Source organism: Lacerta agilis, chromosome 2 (assembly GCF_009819535.1).
Source record: "Lacerta agilis isolate rLacAgi1 chromosome 2, rLacAgi1.pri, whole genome shotgun sequence".
NCBI classification, from domain to species: Eukaryota; Metazoa; Chordata; class Lepidosauria; order Squamata; family Lacertidae; genus Lacerta; species Lacerta agilis.
This window is the reverse complement of record NC_046313.1, coordinates 116436281-116453538: the sequence shown is the minus strand read 5'-3', so window position 1 is coordinate 116453538 and position 17258 is coordinate 116436281. Positions and strand designations below refer to the sequence as shown.

The following is a 17258-nucleotide window of genomic DNA, read 5'->3' as shown; positions in this document are numbered from 1 at the left end:
TTGTTTATGTAGGTTCTCTTCTGTTACCTCTGCTTCTCTCTTCAACAATCCCACAATCCCCCCCATATATTGTTTCCTTCTTTCTCAATCTTTCTCTCTGCCCCCACCCCATCTCCTTCCTATTTGTAACTGAGTTCTAGTTGTATCTGTTTCCATACATCACTGTGATATCCGTAACAGGATTTATAATTTGGTTGAATACAAATTGATTAACCTCTTTAGTCGTTGTCTTTAGGTTAGACGGCACCCCTAGGGTATGCAAAGTTGTTTTCTAATATTTATAATCCTTTATATGAGGTAGCTATGTAGCTTTTTATAGTACTTATAAAGGGTTTTATGCTAGGTAAAAGACTGCAGGGTGGTTTTTTTTGGTCCTATCTATTATTATTATTTATTAAATTTATATACACCCTTCATCTGAGGATCACAAAGCAGTTTACAGGATACGTCTGTTCAGACATAAGAAACCATGATTGTTGTTACAAGAATGAATCTGCATTAGCCTTCATCTTGCTCCCCTCCCCTCCCCTCCTCTTTTTTATATGTGTAGGTCAAAAGCACCCAGCCTACAGCTCTGTTGGTAGAGCATGAGACTCTTAATCGCAGGCTCATGGGTTCGACCCCCCATATGGGCAAAAGATTCCTGCACTGCAAGGAGTTGGACTAGATGACCCTTGTGGTCCCTTCCAACCCTGAAATTCTGTGATCTGTGATCAATGGAAAGAAATTGAAATAATGTAATGCAATAACATTTATGAAGGATTATTAATTACAACAGTAGTCACAAAGAAGAAACGTGATACAAACAGAAAAAAGTAGTTATACAGGTAGAATTGCTGCGTTGTTCAGTTGTTCAGTCATGTCCATCTCTTGTGTTTGTCTTTGTTGTTGTTGTTTAGTCGTTTAGTCGTGTCCGACTCTTTGTGACCCCATGGACCAGAGCACGCCAGGCACTCCTGTCTTCCACTGCCTCCCTCAGTTTGGTCAAATTCATGTTGGTAGCTTCGAGAACACTGTCCAACCATCTCCTTCTGTCATCCCCTTCTCCTTGTGCCCTTCATCTTTCCCAACATCAGGGTCTTTTCCAGGGAGTCTTCTCTTCTCATGAGGTGGCCAAAGTACTGGAGCCTCAACTTCAGGATCTGTCCTTCTAGTGAGCACTCAGGGCTGATTTCTTTGAGAATGGATAGGTTTGATCTTCTTGCAGTCCATGGGACTCTCAAGAGTCTCCTCCAGCACCATAATTCAAAAGCATCAATTCTTCGGCGATCAGCCTTCCTGATGGTCCAGCTCTCACTTCCGTACATTACTACTGGGAAAACCATAGCTTTAACTATACGGACCTTTGTCGGCAGGGTGATGTCTTTGCTTTTTAAGATGCTGACTAGGTTTGTCATTCAAGCCCCTTCATGGATCACTGCCTTGTGGTGGCGAAGGGGCTTGAATTACTCAGGGAAGCTATGGACAGGTCAAGATGGACAGGTCATAGTGGAGAGTTTGGACCAAACGTGATCCACCTGGAGTAGGAACTGGCAAGCCACTCCAGTATCCCTGCCAAGAAAACTCCATGGACAAAGACAACAGGCTGCGTTGGCACTTTGTGATAAATGAGTGTGTTTTGTGTTGCAGTTTGGGTCCTCAGTCTCTAAAAGGTTTGCCATCACTGCCCTAGGAGTATGTCCAGTTGCAAAGGTGGAGGGAGGCATTCCACCCTCTGCGCACAGAGTGGCTCTGAGTCCTGCCTTAGGGCAGCTGGTGGATTTGGAGGATGTTGACCATTGGCACTCTCGGTTTGGGACCTGCCTGAACCTCCTTCCAAATTATACTCATCCATTGCTTCTCCCTTGTGTCATTTTGGGGACAGCATTCTACACACACTTGTGCCAGTGCCCCCCCCCAGCACTTTGCTTTGAGATGTTCTGGAACAGCCCCTTCTTCCCTGTGCCCCATTCCCTCCCTTTCCTGGTTAGGCCACTAAGTACCCCTTTTATTTCTCCTATCACCAAATATATCTATGCACATATATCTATAAATCAAAAGAAAAGGTGAGGGAGTTACGCTGCTGTTCCTACAATATTAATCTAACTCTGCTTCCAAAGCAACACCCCCAGTTTCAGCTCCACTTTGTGTGACTCTCCATTCCCAGATACAAACATTTCCAGCTCCCTGCACCAAACACCAAAACCAGCTCACTCTCAGTCCATCCTCATTCAGAAGCAACACTCTAGAAGCACACACTCCCCCTATCTAACACTACACTAAATATTCTGAGTTTGTTGATGTTTTGTAAGAACTCCACTTGTACTGAAGCTCTTTCCCACCCCATACATTTAAATGGTTTCTCCCGTGTGACTCCGTTGATGGTTTCTAAGGTGTCCACTCTGACTGAAGCTTTTTCCACACTCCAGGCATTGAAATGGGTTCTCCCCTGTGACAGAATTACAAGCCTGGTAGATGAAGGGAATGCTGTGGATGTAGCCTATCTTGATTTCAGCAAGGCCTTTGACAAGGTGCCCCATGATGTTCTTGTAAAGAAGCTGGTAAAATGTGGGCTGGACAAGGCTACCATTCAGTGGATTTGTAACTGGCTGACTGACCGAACACAAAGGGTACTCATTAACGGCTCCTCTTCATCCGGGAGAGAAGTGACTAGTGGGGTGCCACAAGGTTCTGTCTTGGGCCCAGTCTTATTCAACATTTTTATCAATGACTTGGATGATGGGCTTGAGAGCATCCTGATCAAGTTTGCAGATGACACCAAATTGGGAGGGGTGGCTAATACCCCTGAGGACAGGATCACAATTCAAAATGACCTTAACAGATTAGAGAACTGGGCCAAAGCAAACAAGATGAATTTTAACAGGGATAAATGTAAAGTACTACACTTGGGCAAAAAAAATGAAAGGCACAAATACAGGATGGGTGACACCTGGCTTGAGAGCAGTACATGTGAAAAGGATCTAGGAGTCTTGGTAGACCATAAACTTGACATGAGTCAACAGTGTGATGCAGCAGCTAAAAAAGCCAATGCAATTCTGGGCTGCATCAATAGGAGTATAGCATCTAGATCAAGGGAAGTAATAGTACCACTGTATTCCGCTCTGGTCAGACCTCACCTGGAATACTGTGTCCAGTTCTGGGCACCACAGTTCAAGAAGGATACTGACAAGCTGGAACGTGTCCAGAGGAGGGCAACCAAAATGGTGAAAGGCCTGGAAACAATGCCTTATGAGGAACGGCTTAGGGAGCTGGGTATGTTTAGCCTGGAGAAGAGAAGGTTAAGGGGTGATCTGATAGCCATGTTCAAATATATCAAAGGATGTCATATAGAGGAGGATGAAAGGTTGTTTTCTGCTGCTCCAGAGAAGCGGACACGGGGCAATGGATTCAAACTACAAGAAAGAAGATTCCACCTAAACATTAGGAAGAACTTCCTGACAGTAAGAGCTGTCCGACAGTGGAATTTGCTGCCAAGGAGTGTGGTGGATTCTCCTTCTTTGGAGGTCTTTAAGCGGAGGCTTGACAGCCATCTGTCAGGAATGCTTTGATGGTGTTTCCTGCTTGGCAGGGGGTTGGACTGGATGGCCCTTGTGGTCTCTTCCAACTCTAGGATTCTATGATTCTATGAGTCCGTTGATGAATTCTAAGTTTTCCACTCTGACTGAAGCTCTTTCCACACTCTATACATTTAAATGGTTTCTCCCCGTGTGACTCCATTGATGAATTCTAAGTTTTCCACTCTCAGTGAAGCTCTTTCCACATTCCATGCATTTAAATGGTTTCTCCCCTGTGTGACTCCGTTCATGAATTCTAAGTTTTCCACTATCAGTGAAGCTCTTTCCACATTCAATGCATTTAAATGGTTTCTCCCCTGTGTGACTCCGTTCATGAATTCTAAGGTTTCCACTCTCAGTGAAGCTCTTTCCACACTCCATACATTTAAATGGTTTCTCCCCTGTGTGAGTCCGTTGATGAATTCTAAGTTTTCCACTCTCAGTGAAGCTCTTTCCACACTCCATACATTCAAATGGTTTCTCCCCTGTGTGAGTCCGTTGATGAATTCTAAGTGTTCCATTCCGACTGAAGTTCTTTCCACACTCCATACATTCAAATGGTTTTTCACCCGTGTGAGTCCTTTGATGAATTCTAAGTGTTCCACTCTCAGTGAAGCTCTTTCCACACTCCATACATTGAAATGGTTTCTCCCCCGTGTGACTCCGTTGATGAATTCTAAGTTTTCCACTATCAGTGAAGCTCTTTCCACACTCCATACATTCAAATGGTTTCTCACCCGTGTGAATCCTTTGATGAATTGTAAGGTGTCCACTCTGACTATAGCTCTTTCCACACTCCATACATTTAAATGGTTTCTCCCCCGTGTGAGTCCGTTGATGATTTCTAAGTGTTCCACTCTCAGTGAAGCTCTTTCCACACTCCATACATTTAAATGGTTTCTCCCCTGTGTGAGTCCGTTGATGATTTCTAAGTGTTCCACTCTCAGTGAAGCTCTTTCCACACTCCATACATTCAAATGGTTTCTCCCCTGTGTGAGTCCGTTGATGATTTCTAAGTGTTCCACTCTCAGTGAAGCTCTTTCCACACTCCATACATTCAAATGGTTCCCCCCCAGTGTGAGTCCGTTGATGAATTCTAAGTTTTCCACTATCAGTGAAGCTCTTTCCACACTCCATACTTTCTAATTGTTTCTTCTTTCTCTTTCCACACTCCATGTATTTATATGGTTTCTTCGTTATTCCCATTGAACATAGCCCCCCAGAATTCTGACTGCCTTCTCCATTGTGCTTTGGAGGCCGAAGGGGGGGAGGAAATCCTATTTGCTTTCTAGGAAGAGAAGAAAGGAATATTACGCACATCAATTAGCACCTGGTGTTATTTTATCATCTCATACATTCTCTGCTGTCCTGCATATGTTCCAAATTTTTAGGAAATGCAAATGAAATAATGTTAAATAATTGTAATGCATCATCAGCCTTTCATAACCCTTAATCAGCATTAATGAAGCAGCCTTTTCTTAGAATACAGTTGAACTATGGGGTTTACTTTTCATAAAAAGTGTTTTCTCATAGGAAAGGGAGCTGCTCTATTTCCATTAACCTGGCCACTAGTCATCAGGGTCCTAAGTTGACCAATTATTATTTATAATAATTATATGGCATCTGATCTCAAACTAGTCTGACGTTCCTCAGTGGAAATTCCCTTTCCAGGCCTCTCTCATGTTCTTCCTAGAATCACAGAATCCTAGAGTTGGAAGAGACCACAAGGGCCATCCAGTCCAACCCCCTGCCAAGCAGGAAACACCATCAAAGCATTCCTGACAGATGGCTGTCAAGCCTCCGCTTAAAGACCTCCAAAGAAGGAGACTCCACCACACTCCTTGGCAGCAAATTCCACTGTCAAACAGCTCTTACTGTCAGGAAGTTCTTCCTAATGTTTAGGTGGAATCTTCTTTCTTTTAATTTGAATCCATTGCTCCGTGTCCGCTTTTCTGGAGCAGCAGAAAACAACCTTTCACCCTCCTCTATATGACATACTTTTTATATTTGAACATGGCTATCATATCACCCTTAACCTTCTCCAGGCTAAACATACCCATATTAATAATACAGATAACTACATATTAATAATTAATAATATTAATAATACAGATAACTACAATACATATATAACAGAACTACATATCTTGTAATCAATTTTAGGCATTTATCAACATCTGTTTCCATGAAAATTTGGGAATAACCTATACGTTTAAATGACAGAAAAATTTAAAAAAAATTAAAAAAACTTTTCACATAGATATTTACCAAGCAAGACCTAAATATTTACAAGTAACCAAAATATATTTCAAATTACCTAATCATACCACAACTTTTTAACACCCCTCAAATCAAGATTTTTAAAGATGAAAAATTCAACACGCCCCATTGCATAGTTCTAAACACTCAGAGCGATCCCTGGGCTTTCTACTTCTATGAGTCACGTTCCTCCATACATCTGGCTCCTGTGTTGGGGAACTGACCTCCTCCTTCAGGGATGTGCCCTGACTCCCCCTTGGTGCAGAAAGTGTGCTATGCTGCATATATGAAAAGCTCCAGTTCCTTAATTTTCTGAAGCGTAGATATACGGGCCTCAAGTTGCTGGACCTTGTCTTCTAGTATGGCAACCAACTTGCAATTGCTGCAGGTGTAGCTGCCTACATCCTTTGGCAAGAAGACAAACATTGCGCAGGAATTGCAGGTGACTACAGTTGTACTGGATGAATCCCAAACCGGAATTAAGATTGCCGGAAAAAATATCAACAACCTCAGATATGCTGATGATACTACTTTGATGGCAGAAAGTGAGGAGGAATTAAATAACCTTTTAATGAGGGTGAAAGAGGAGAGCGCAAAATATGGTCTGAAGCTATACATCAAAAAAACTAAGATCATGGCCACTGGTCCCATCACCTCCTGGCAAATAGAAGGGGAAGAAATGGAGGCAGTGAGAGATTTCACTTTCTTGGGTTCCATGATCACTGCAGATGGTGACAGCAGTCACGAAATTAGAAGACGCCTGCTTCTTGGGAGAAAAGCAATGACAAACCTAGACAGCATCTTAAAAAGCAAAGACATCACCTTGCCAACAAAGGTCCGTATAGTTAAAGCTATGGTTTTCCCAGTAGTAATGTACGGAAGTGAGAGCTGGACCATAAAGAAGGCTGATCGCCGAAGAATTGATGCTTTTGAATTATGGTGCTGGAGGAGACTCTTGAGAGTCCCATGGACTGCAAGAAGATCAAACTTATCCATCCTTAAAGAAATCAGCCCTGAGTGCTCACTAGAAGGACAGATCCTGAAGTTGAGGCTCCAGTACTTTGGCCACCTCATGAGAAGAGAAGACTCCCTAGAAAGACCCTGATGTTGGGAAAGATGGAGGGCACAAGGAGAAGGGGACGACAGAGGATGAGATGGTTGGACAGTGTTCTCGAAGCTACTAACATGAGTTTGGCCAAACTGCGAGAGGCAGTGAAGGATAGGCGTGCCTGGCGTGCTCTGGTCCATGGGGTCACGAAGAGTCAGACACGACTGAACAACAACAACAACAACAGTTGTCCCCTCACTCTCCATCCTGAAAAGCTTGAAGTCAGGACATAAAGGAAACCTAGGTCTGCCCCAATAAACGTTTGAGACCAGTTACCCTTTATCTAAAAGATGGGTCAAACTGTGCGCGCCGACAGGCACGTGCCGCTGCCCTCCAGGCACTGACTAGCTCCGCCCACAGCTAGTCTTAATCACACACAAACTTAATCACACACAGCCAGAAACAAACACACACACAAGCCTGGATAGTTCCACAATTCCCAGAGGCAGAAGCCGTAGACAACAAGCACAGCCCTAGGAAAGAAGCACACAAACAAATAAGGAACAATTAAGCACACAAACTTAATCACACACAGCCCCAAAAAGACAAACCCACAAAACCTACAGAGTGTCCCTGAAGCTCAGCTCACCTCATTTGCAGTCGGTGGCCTAGGGCTTCTGGATATACAATTTCTGCTCCAACTGGGAATTATTTAGTAAATTTGTATATCACTCTGCATCTGAAGATCACAATATAAAAATATGTGAGACACTGAAAAAGGGGAATTTTAAAAGTGAAAAAACTGATGGGGGAGGGAGGAAAGAAGATGAAACCAGTGGTGAGTAATCATATTATAAGAATAAAGTGTAAAGAAGGAACCCATCTTTAAATCAGCTTCATATTCCCTGGCTGTATTTCTCAGCAACGATTGTGGCTCAGAATCTGAATCTGAACCACACTATTTTTCTGGAATATCAACTGAACCTCTTTGTAATGACTGGAGAAAGGAAGTGAAACCAGTGATGTTTCCGCCTGAGTGTAAAGAAGAAACTAATCTTTACACCAGTTTCATATTCCCTGGCTGTTTCTCTCACCCACAATTGTGTATTAGAATCTTAACCACGGACTTCCGGTTGGGGCGCCAAGATGCACAGTTGGGAGAAACCTCCGCTCTGAGGTTTCTCCGTCGTTGCGGTGGGAGGGGGAGTCGCAACTGCGCCGCGACCCCCCGAAAAACTCCAGGTAGAGAGTCCTGGAGGCGTGGATCCAGCGGGTGCCCGGAGAGCCTCCCCTACTCGCCGGTAAGCCCTAGTAAGGGCTGCCGCGAGCGAGCGGGGTTGAAGGCTAGGGCACTGTGGAGTAAAGCACTACCATCGCAGCGAAAAGTAGTGGCTGCTGGCAGAAAGAGCGTTCCAATTTCTCCAAAACTAGGAACCTATTTGGACTTTGTAAGTACCAATTTAATTAAGGGGAAAAAATTTAAAATTCAGCTTGGAAGGGACTCTGAAAACAGAGGTCGGTCCCTGGCAGTTGATACAGTAAGAGACAGTGTAACATTGCAACCGAGGCTGCTGTCAAAGTTGTGAAACAAAAGAAGTCTTCTGTAACTGTTTTCCCTGTAAAAGGGAAGTTGGATTTGAGACTTGATCTGATTTGAATTGGTTCGGAAAATATATACCCCTTCTTTCTGGGGGTCTCGAAAAGCTTGGCAAGAACAAAGCAAAATGGTGCTGTACGCAGAAAGGAAATAAGTTGTTTTGACTGGAAAGTTGTTTTTCGACCTTGAGTATGGCTAAGGGAAAATGGTCGGCGGAATTTAAGAAACAAACTTTGGAACTCTTGCAACAGTTAGCTGAGAAAATGGAGTGCTTGGGACAGTTGGCGGAAAGACTGAATTTGATTGCACAGAATAACGGACGTGAGATGAAAGATAGTTCGGAGGATTTAACACCACTCCAAAAGGAAGAAGAGAAGCTGCAAGAAGAAATACCAATTGGAGTCTGCACGCAAAAAGGAATGGACAATGGGAAAGTCTTGGCTCAGAAGGAAGATAAACAAGTGCAACTACCCAGGGCTACGCCATTTCACTATGAGAATGCTACAAGGCTGCAAGAGGACAGGCAGGAACAGGAACCAGCAATTTTTGACTTTTGGGTCGTTTTTTTTTGAAAGGGTTGGTATAGGGTAAAAAGACTGGACTTACTATATGATATTTTACTTTTATATGGTTTTGACAAATGGATATGGACACTGCGACAACGGAAAATGTTAAAAATATTTGCCAAAATTTTGGAGGCCGAAGGGAGGGAAGGGGGTAAGAAAAGGGGTGTAGTTTTGAGAATATGGTTAGAATAGTTAAAATTGGTTAAAGAATTAGGAAAGTTCAGAAGTATAATGAGGCTGAGGTAGAGAAGAAAATGTAAGCAATTAAGTTTGGAATATTATATTTATAAAAGTGTCAAGGAGGAAAGAAATGTAGTTTAAATTAGATTAGAAGATGAGAGGAAAACTGGGAAATATGTGTTACTTTGAAGTCAGCAGGGGGGGGGGAATTCGAGGAAGTCAATTAAAAATGACCATTTTGGTTGCCCTCCTCTGGACACGTTCCAGCTTGTCAGTATCCTTCTTGAACTGTGGTGCCCAGAACTGGACACAGTATTCCAGGTGAGGTCTGACCAGAGCAGAATATAGTGGTACTGTTACTTCCCTTGATCTAGACGCTATACTCCTATTGATGCAGCCCAGAATTGCATTGGCTATTTTAGCTGCTGCATCACACTGTTGACTCATGTCAACTTTGTGGTCTACCAAGACTCCTAGATCCTTTTCACATGTAGAAGAAGAAGAAGAGTTTGGATTTGATATCCCGCTTTTCACTACCCGAAGGAGTCTCAAAGCGGCTAACATTCTCCTTTCCCTTCCTCCCCCACAACAAACACTCTGTGAGGTGAGTGGGGCTGAGAGACTTCAGAGAAGTGTGACTAGCCCAAGGTCACCCAGCAGCTGCATGTGGAGGAGTGGAGACACGAACCCGGTTCCCCAGATAACGAGTCTACCGCTCTTAACCACTACACCACACTGGCTCTCAATGTACTGCTCTCAAGCCAGGTGTCACCCATCCTGTATGGGTGATCCAGGTGTCACCCATCCTGTATGTATGCCTTTCATTTTTTTTTGCCCAAGTGTAGTACTTTACATTTCTCCTTGTTAAAATTCATCTTGTTTGCTTTTGCCCAGTTGTCTAATCTGTTAAGGTCATTTTGAAGTGTGATCCTGTCCTCTGGGGTATTAGCCACCCCTCCCAATTTGGTGTCATCTGCAAACTTGATCAGGATGCCCTGATCCATGCGATCCAGGTGGGAAGTGGGGACCCGACACCTGCAGGGTTTCCCTTGCAAGATCTCCTTGGCAGCAGCATCACCAAACTCCCGTTTCTCTTTCCTGGGGAGGGGGGCGGGCGAGAAATGCTCAGCTGCCCTAAACCCCCTTGGGCGCCTTGGTGGGAAGGGAAATGAGGACCCCATCCACACGCAGGGCTGGGGGTTGAGCTGAGGCCCCCCATTCGCTTGGTTTCCCCCTGGCAGGAATCCCTGGGGTCGTGGGGCGCCTGGCTGTCCAAGCAAGGGTTAAAGGGAGGGAGAGGATGACAGAGACCCCTCCCCTTCCAGCACCACTGACCCCCCTCCCCCCACCCCATTCCCTGTTGGAAGCCTGGCAGTCCCAGATTATCTGTATTCAGGATGACTCATCTCCCTACTTTGGATTGTCCTGAATACCGCCATTTGGTAGCCATGCAATAGTAGTAGTAGTAATAATAATAATTTCCTCCCATCTGGCTGGGTTTCCCCAGCCACTCTGGGCCGCTTCCAACAAATGATAAAAAAATACATTAAAACACCAGTCCTTTAAAACTTCCCTAAACAGGGCTGCCTTCAGATGTCTTCTAAAGGTCAGATAGTTGTTTTTTTCTTTGACATCTGGTGGGAGGTTGTGAAAGTCCTCTTGGGGTGCATTTTGGCTTGCCTGCTGATGAAACTGAGTGCGTGATGATAATATTGTCATTTATCCGTTTAGACCCCTAAGTAGTAGCTGTTCCAAGGACATTGCACTGTTTGCTTCTGTATAGTTCCATTATTTCAGACATTGTGGTAGATTTCAGTGTTTCACTGCTGATATTGTGAGTTTTGGCGCTGAAAATATTATGGTGTTTAGCTGGTGATAACATTGCAGTGTTTAGCTGGTGAATTATTGCAATGTTGAAAACCAGATACTGCCTAGCCCTTAACACACATTGTGATTCGCAATATTTTGCCAGCTCAAATATTAGGAAACAGTTATCATGATATAGGTAGGTAGCCATGTTGGTCTGCCATAGTCAAAACAAAATAAAAAAATCCTTCCAGTAGCACCTTAGAGACCAACTAAGTTTGTTCTTGGTATGAGCTTTCGTGTGCATGCACACAAAAGCTCATACCATTTATCACAATGTTAATTTCAAGCCGGTCTTGGACGATACAGTCGTATAAACCTAAAATGTGTTCTGGAACTATCAGTTAATTCCGGAAAGAATGAACTCTCACTCGCCCCAGCAAGGCTGACAGGTGGAGGTCTAGATCCAAGAACATTCTCCTACCTGAGCACTCCTTCAGCTGACCGCTAGCACCAAGCCTTGTCACTCGTTCTCTGACAGGCCCATAGCACAGTCCCTAAAATAGTCTCAAACCTGGGTCTCTCAAAATGGTCCGTATGGACCTCCTGAAGCCCAACGGACTGTGCAGGTAATTAATAAATATATAGAGGTTGAATGAGGAAAAGTATGGCCTGGGGGTATTCAGAGGATAGAATATGTCATTAGAAACCAGAGTTCATACAGACAAGTAGAAGGTATGGACATTTCTGCATTGCAGGGGGTTGGACTTGATGCCCCCCCCCCGCCGGGGTCCCTTCTTACTCTCTAGTAGTATGATCCCACAACAGGGGGAAGACGTGGGAGAATATTCCGAGATGTTAAAATAGGAGGAGGAGGTAACTGAACTTTATGTGTTTCATATTTCTTTGTTCTCTTCCTTGAAACCTGAACCCCTGACAGTTAAGGAACACTGTAAACATGTTAAAACATAAGCAGGATTGATGTGACATTTATGAAGAAGTTGTATGATTTGGGGGAAATAATATTTGAAAATTAAATGGAGAAAATTAAATTATATGCAAGGGGGGGAATTAGAAACTTGGATACCGGGGTGGGGGGAGGAGGGGGAAGTCAAATAGGTATAAATTTGATGTTCAGAGGACTGTAAAATTGTTCTTAAATTTAAAAACCTCTGGGTCAAATGATAATATTGTCATTTATCTGTTTTAGACCCCTAAGTAGTAGCAGTGCCAAGCGCAACTCCCTTTCCCCCCCTAAACTTCCTCTCTCTAGGATGCGGCGCACATTAGGGAGGGAAGGAAAAAGAGGTTATATATATTTGTGTGTGTGTGTGTATGGGGGGAAAGACTTAGGGGGGGGAAGGGGGAAGAAGGATGTGCTTTTACTCCCCCTGAATCAGCAGGGAAGGATTTGGGGTGAGAGGGGATGACAGGGAAGTAGGGAAATGCTCCCCCTCCCCTTCCTTCTGTGGAAGGGCTGAGACTTGAAGTGAGGTCCCAGTTCCATGCTCTGGGTTCCCCCTGGCAGGAATCCCTGGAAAGGAGGTGAGAGAGGCCTTGATAGAGACCCCTCCCCAGATGGATATATAAGAGATTGGGAAGACTGCTATGGAATTGGTGGGGTTCCCCTCCCCCCCCCGGCCTGCATTATTATTATTATTGCAATTTCAATGGTTGTTATTGTTATTTATTGAACATATTAGTTTCTTCCTCTTGCCCAGGGCAGCCCAAAGTGACTTACAACCTATTATCATTATCATTATCATGTTCCTGATTAGGGTGACACTCCAAGGCCTTCTTTGTCCTGTTTCCTGTATTTTGGGGGCAGAGAGAAGGCTGTTCTTAGGGCCTGCTCCACCGTGAGGGAGATTGAGGCAGCCCCCTCAGGCAGCAGGTGCAGAGAGGGGCAAGGAGGGGACTCATCCAGTGGAAGGCACTGTCCCGTTGCCAGTGTCCTAGACACAATACAGCAGCCTCAGGAATTCAATGGTGCAGGGTGATTTGGGAATGCTCTTCCTCGTTTCACTGGATTCTCCGTCAGTTTCCTCAGAGGGAAATTAGAAAGTTATCAAGATTAAATCAAAAGAATCTAAAACGAGCAGTAGGGGGAAGAGAGTCCTCCCAAAGTATTCCGTGTAATTTAAACTCAGGCTAGCTAACCTAAATAATTGTGTTAACAAAAAACATAGTTTTAAAGACGGAGCCGCACGGGCTCCTGTGACTAAATGCTACAAGCACATAATAGAGACTGCTACTGATGTTGCCTATTTCCTGGTTTATATACCGGGTAAGAATGATTTCTTAAAGAGGCAGGTTCATAATGTTTTAGGCGTGTCCAAACACTTTACAGCTGAAACTAGCAAATTTATAGTATATTCAAATGGGCTCATTTTGTGAAGAATAACAATAGAACACCTATGTGTTTTAAACAGACTATAAACAGATAAGACTATAACCTGGTAATGATGGTTGCTAAATTGATTACTATAAAGCAGTGTTTTTCAACCTTTTTTGGGCAAGGGCACACTTGTTTTATGAAAAAAATCACGAGGCACACCACCATTAGAAAATGTTAAAAAATTTAACTCTGTGCCTATTGACTATATATAAAGTAATTCTCTTGAATAGGAATCAAATAAACACATTTTTTCCCACGGCACACCAGGCAACATCTCGTGGCACACTAGTGTGCCACGGAACAGTGGTTGAAAAACACTGCTATAAAGTATATCTGTAAAGGCTTCTACTGATAGAGACATGCTGGGAATGGTTCCACTGAGTTAATGGTTTCTTAAAGGAATAGAGTAAAATAATAGAGTAAAATTATATGTTAGGCGTGTCCTGAAGCATTCTCTGCTACAAACTTACTTGTAGAAAACTCAAAAATCTAAATTCTGAGTCTGTATCAAGGCCTCTCTATAAAAAAGGAATGAAGTCCAAGCTCATGTTGAGGCCTGTTGGTGCCAAGGATGAAAATCTATGGATCCAATAAACTTCTTTTTGCAATAATTTCTTATGTAATATCTCTAGGTTCGGTTCAATCTGTGTGCGTTTATAAATGACAAACCATTTGAAATCAGTTGGACTGTGATTGACGTTAATGAAGTGTGATGTGAGAGGGGCTTCCATGACTTTATTAGTTATCCGGCTTTTATGTTCCATAATCCTTGTCTTCACCGTTCTTATGGTGCTCCCAATGTACCATAAGTTACAAGTACATTGGATGGCATATACTACGCCTCGAGAATTACAGTTTGTGAAATTTTCCAGTTGGATCACCCTATTGGTATTAGGGATGGTAAATTCTTTTTGTTCAATAGTTAAACTACATATGGTACATCGGCCGCATTTGAAATGACCTCCAAGCCTATCGGGCTGTGGTTGGACTTCACTGGGCATATCCGCATGTACTAAGATGTCCTTCAGGTTTCTAGTTCTACAAAACCCAATGCATTGTGGTGTTCTAGCTAGCCTGAGTTTAAATTACACGGAATACTTTGGGAGGACTCTCTCCCCCTACTGCTCGTATTCTTTTGATTTAATCTTGATAACTTTCTAATTTCCCTCTGAGGAAACTGACGGAGAATCCAGTGAAACGAGGAAGAGCAGTTTAGGGTTTCAGTTTTGAAGGTTTTCATTTGAGTAATATATACATATATTTTTTGTCTAAGTTCACCAAGTTGTTTGGGGACCCCCAATTTTCAGTTAAGTATGAGTTATTTATCTTTTTTTATTATATCTGTCCCTCGTTTTAGGGATTTAGTCACGGCTGATTATTTGATATTTTTTCTTTGGTTACTTGTATCCCGTGATTGTCTTTCTGGTTTTTGGCACCTATGGAAGAGCTTTTTAAAGGAAATCGTACGTCCCCAAATTTGCTTGCTTAGGAACATACAGTGAGTCCGCCAACTTGCAGCACCACAGCTGTCCCCCCCCCACACACTAAAGGTGTGTCTGGATGAAATCCCAAAAGATGCCTGGCTCCTATTCCAAAGAGGTCCAGTTGATGATATTCCAGAAGAAAGTGTGGCTAAGATTCTTTTTTTTATTAAAGATTTTGAAATTTTCCAATTAAAATAGGAATAGGAATAGGAATAGGAATAATTTATTATTGGCCAAGTACATTTTCCAACATACTTGGAATTTGTTTCAGCTACATTGCAATGTAAACATACAGACACTGTTCCTCTCACAATACAAAGAATCAAGGAAACCCACCCATAATTTACCCCCCCTTCAGCTATACAACTATGAATTTAACAATTTAATGGCACAAGGGAAAAAACTATTCTTGTGCCTGGCCGATTTTGTATATGAACTCCTGTAGCGACGTCCAGATGGAAGTAAATCAAGCAGATGATGACCGGGATGTAAAGGATCTGCTACAATTCTCTCTGCTCTCTTCCTAACTCGGGTAGCATAAATTGTCTCTATTGAAGGCAAGCTAACACCAATTACCCTTTCTGCAATTCTTACAGCTCGTTGGAGCCTTTTCTTGTCTCTCTTGGAGGCTGTACCGTACCAAGCTGTTATAGAATTACAGAGAACAGTTTCAATGATGCCTCTGTAGAATTGGAACAACACTTCCTGGGACAATTTAAATTTCCTTAGTTGACGCAGGAAATACAGCCTCTGGTGGACCTTTTTAATAATACTATTGATGTTGCTTGACCAATTTAAGTTATAAGAAATTATAGAGCCCAGGAACTTAAAGGACTCTACTACTACAACCATGTTACCAAGAATGGAAAGTGGTGGCAGAACGGAAGAGAAAAAGCACAAATCATTACATGGTTAAACATTTCATACGCCCCCCCTCTCCCACCGAGGGGAGCTGTTACGGAAATTATGGGGGGGGGGTCACCTAAGCAAAGTCTCCTCCTGAGTAAACTCATTTGGGGTATGGAGTGATGCCCTTAAGGGGACCCATCTCTCTGCCATGATCCAGTAGGCGAGAGACCATGTACACAGGGAAATGCCTCAGCAGGTAATCTCTGGGTGCTTCAGGCTAATATCCCTCAACCAGAATCCCATTGTTCTCTCCCAGATAAGTGCTCAAGGTATCCTTGCCAGTACTTAACACCCATTCACACTTCTCAAGGCTATCTCCCTGATATTGCTCTGTTTCCCCCATATGCTAATCTTGTCTTTCCTGTTTTTCCTATATGTAAATCATGTATAACCCTTTTTTGTGAGGTAGTGATGATGTAGTGATGATGTTTCCAAACTGTATTCTGGGATATGATAGGAGTTTTAAAAGTTCTTGTAACACTATTCTGGGGGTGCAGTTTTGACTGTAACCTATTGCACAATAATAAACCCTGTCTTGTCCTTGCTCCAGTGGCTGGACTTCTTTTATTTAACTCCGCAGAAACCAGTGGGCCTATCCCTAAGGGCCAGGTGGCTGGGCAGTTCCACACCTGGGATTTTTCCATTACAGTTTTTTCCATTACAGAGCAAAATATCCAAACCCCCCTCTCACAGGAACACATATAATCATTTCGCGTTTAACCCCATTGCTTAGTTTAAATCAATGCTTAGTCCCGACCCTCTTCCTGGGCCAGGTATTCATACCTGGTCAAAGGTGTCAGGAATGCTTTGATGGTGTTTCCTGCTTGGCAGGGGGTTGGACTGGATGGCCCTTGTGGTCTCTTCCAACTCTATGATTTTATGTTTATGTGCACCAGGGAGGGCGCTTTCTTGGGGGGGGGTCTCTTGCCCTGTCCTCCCCCTCTTATTCCGCCCCCCCTAATTTCCCACTCTCCCTCTTGGTCCTCCACCTACCTCGCTCCAGATTATTCCGCTTTCCTTGTGTGCAACAGAAAGGGTTTTTTTTTGGGGGGGGGGTTCTCCACCGACGCCCCTCCTCCCTCTTCCGAATCTCCCCTTTTGGCGTCACTTTTACCAACGACACTTCCGGTTCCTTTTGGGATACGCGTTTCCCTAGAGCTACGGTGATAGAGATGCCCCTTCCTGTGTCGGGATGGGAAGAGGACGGGACGGCGCTGCCTTTGGCCTCTTGCTTTTGGGGCTCCAGGGGGACATGGCCCCCCTCCTCCCTCCTCCCCCACAGCAGAGGGTGCGGGAGGTGCATCATATTTGGGGGTGATCTGGGTTTGTGGGGAGAGAAGGACGTGACTTTCAATCTTGGAAGAGGGAGGTTGGGAGGGGAGAGGATGGGGGGGGAGCAAGGAAGGGCCCCCCCAACTTCCTTCTTAGGATCAGGAGAGTGGGGGAGGGGCAGATCC

General features: G+C 43.8%; 2 protein-coding genes across 2 annotated transcripts in view; one reads left to right on the top strand and one right to left on the bottom strand.

Annotated features, from left to right (window-relative positions):
- LOC117042717 (zinc finger protein 420-like) overlaps window positions 1-4797 on the bottom strand; it is a 51672-nt gene extending 46875 nt beyond the window's left edge. The window contains exons 1-2 of the mRNA XM_033142336.1: window positions 3740-4797; window positions 2586-2592 (exon numbers count right to left, since the gene is read on the bottom strand). Coding sequence (XP_032998227.1) covers window positions 2586-2592; window positions 3740-4760 — 1028 coding nt within the window. The 5' untranslated portion in view covers window positions 4761-4797. The remainder of the gene's footprint in view (window positions 1-2585; window positions 2593-3739) is intronic.
- A 7510-nt stretch (window positions 4798-12307) lies between these two features.
- The window catches only part of LOC117042661 (oocyte zinc finger protein XlCOF6-like), a 184482-nt gene continuing 179531 nt past the window's right edge, over window positions 12308-17258 (top strand). The window contains exon 1 of the mRNA XM_033142248.1: window positions 12308-12318. The gene's annotated coding sequence lies outside the window, so the exon portion shown is untranslated. The remainder of the gene's footprint in view (window positions 12319-17258) is intronic.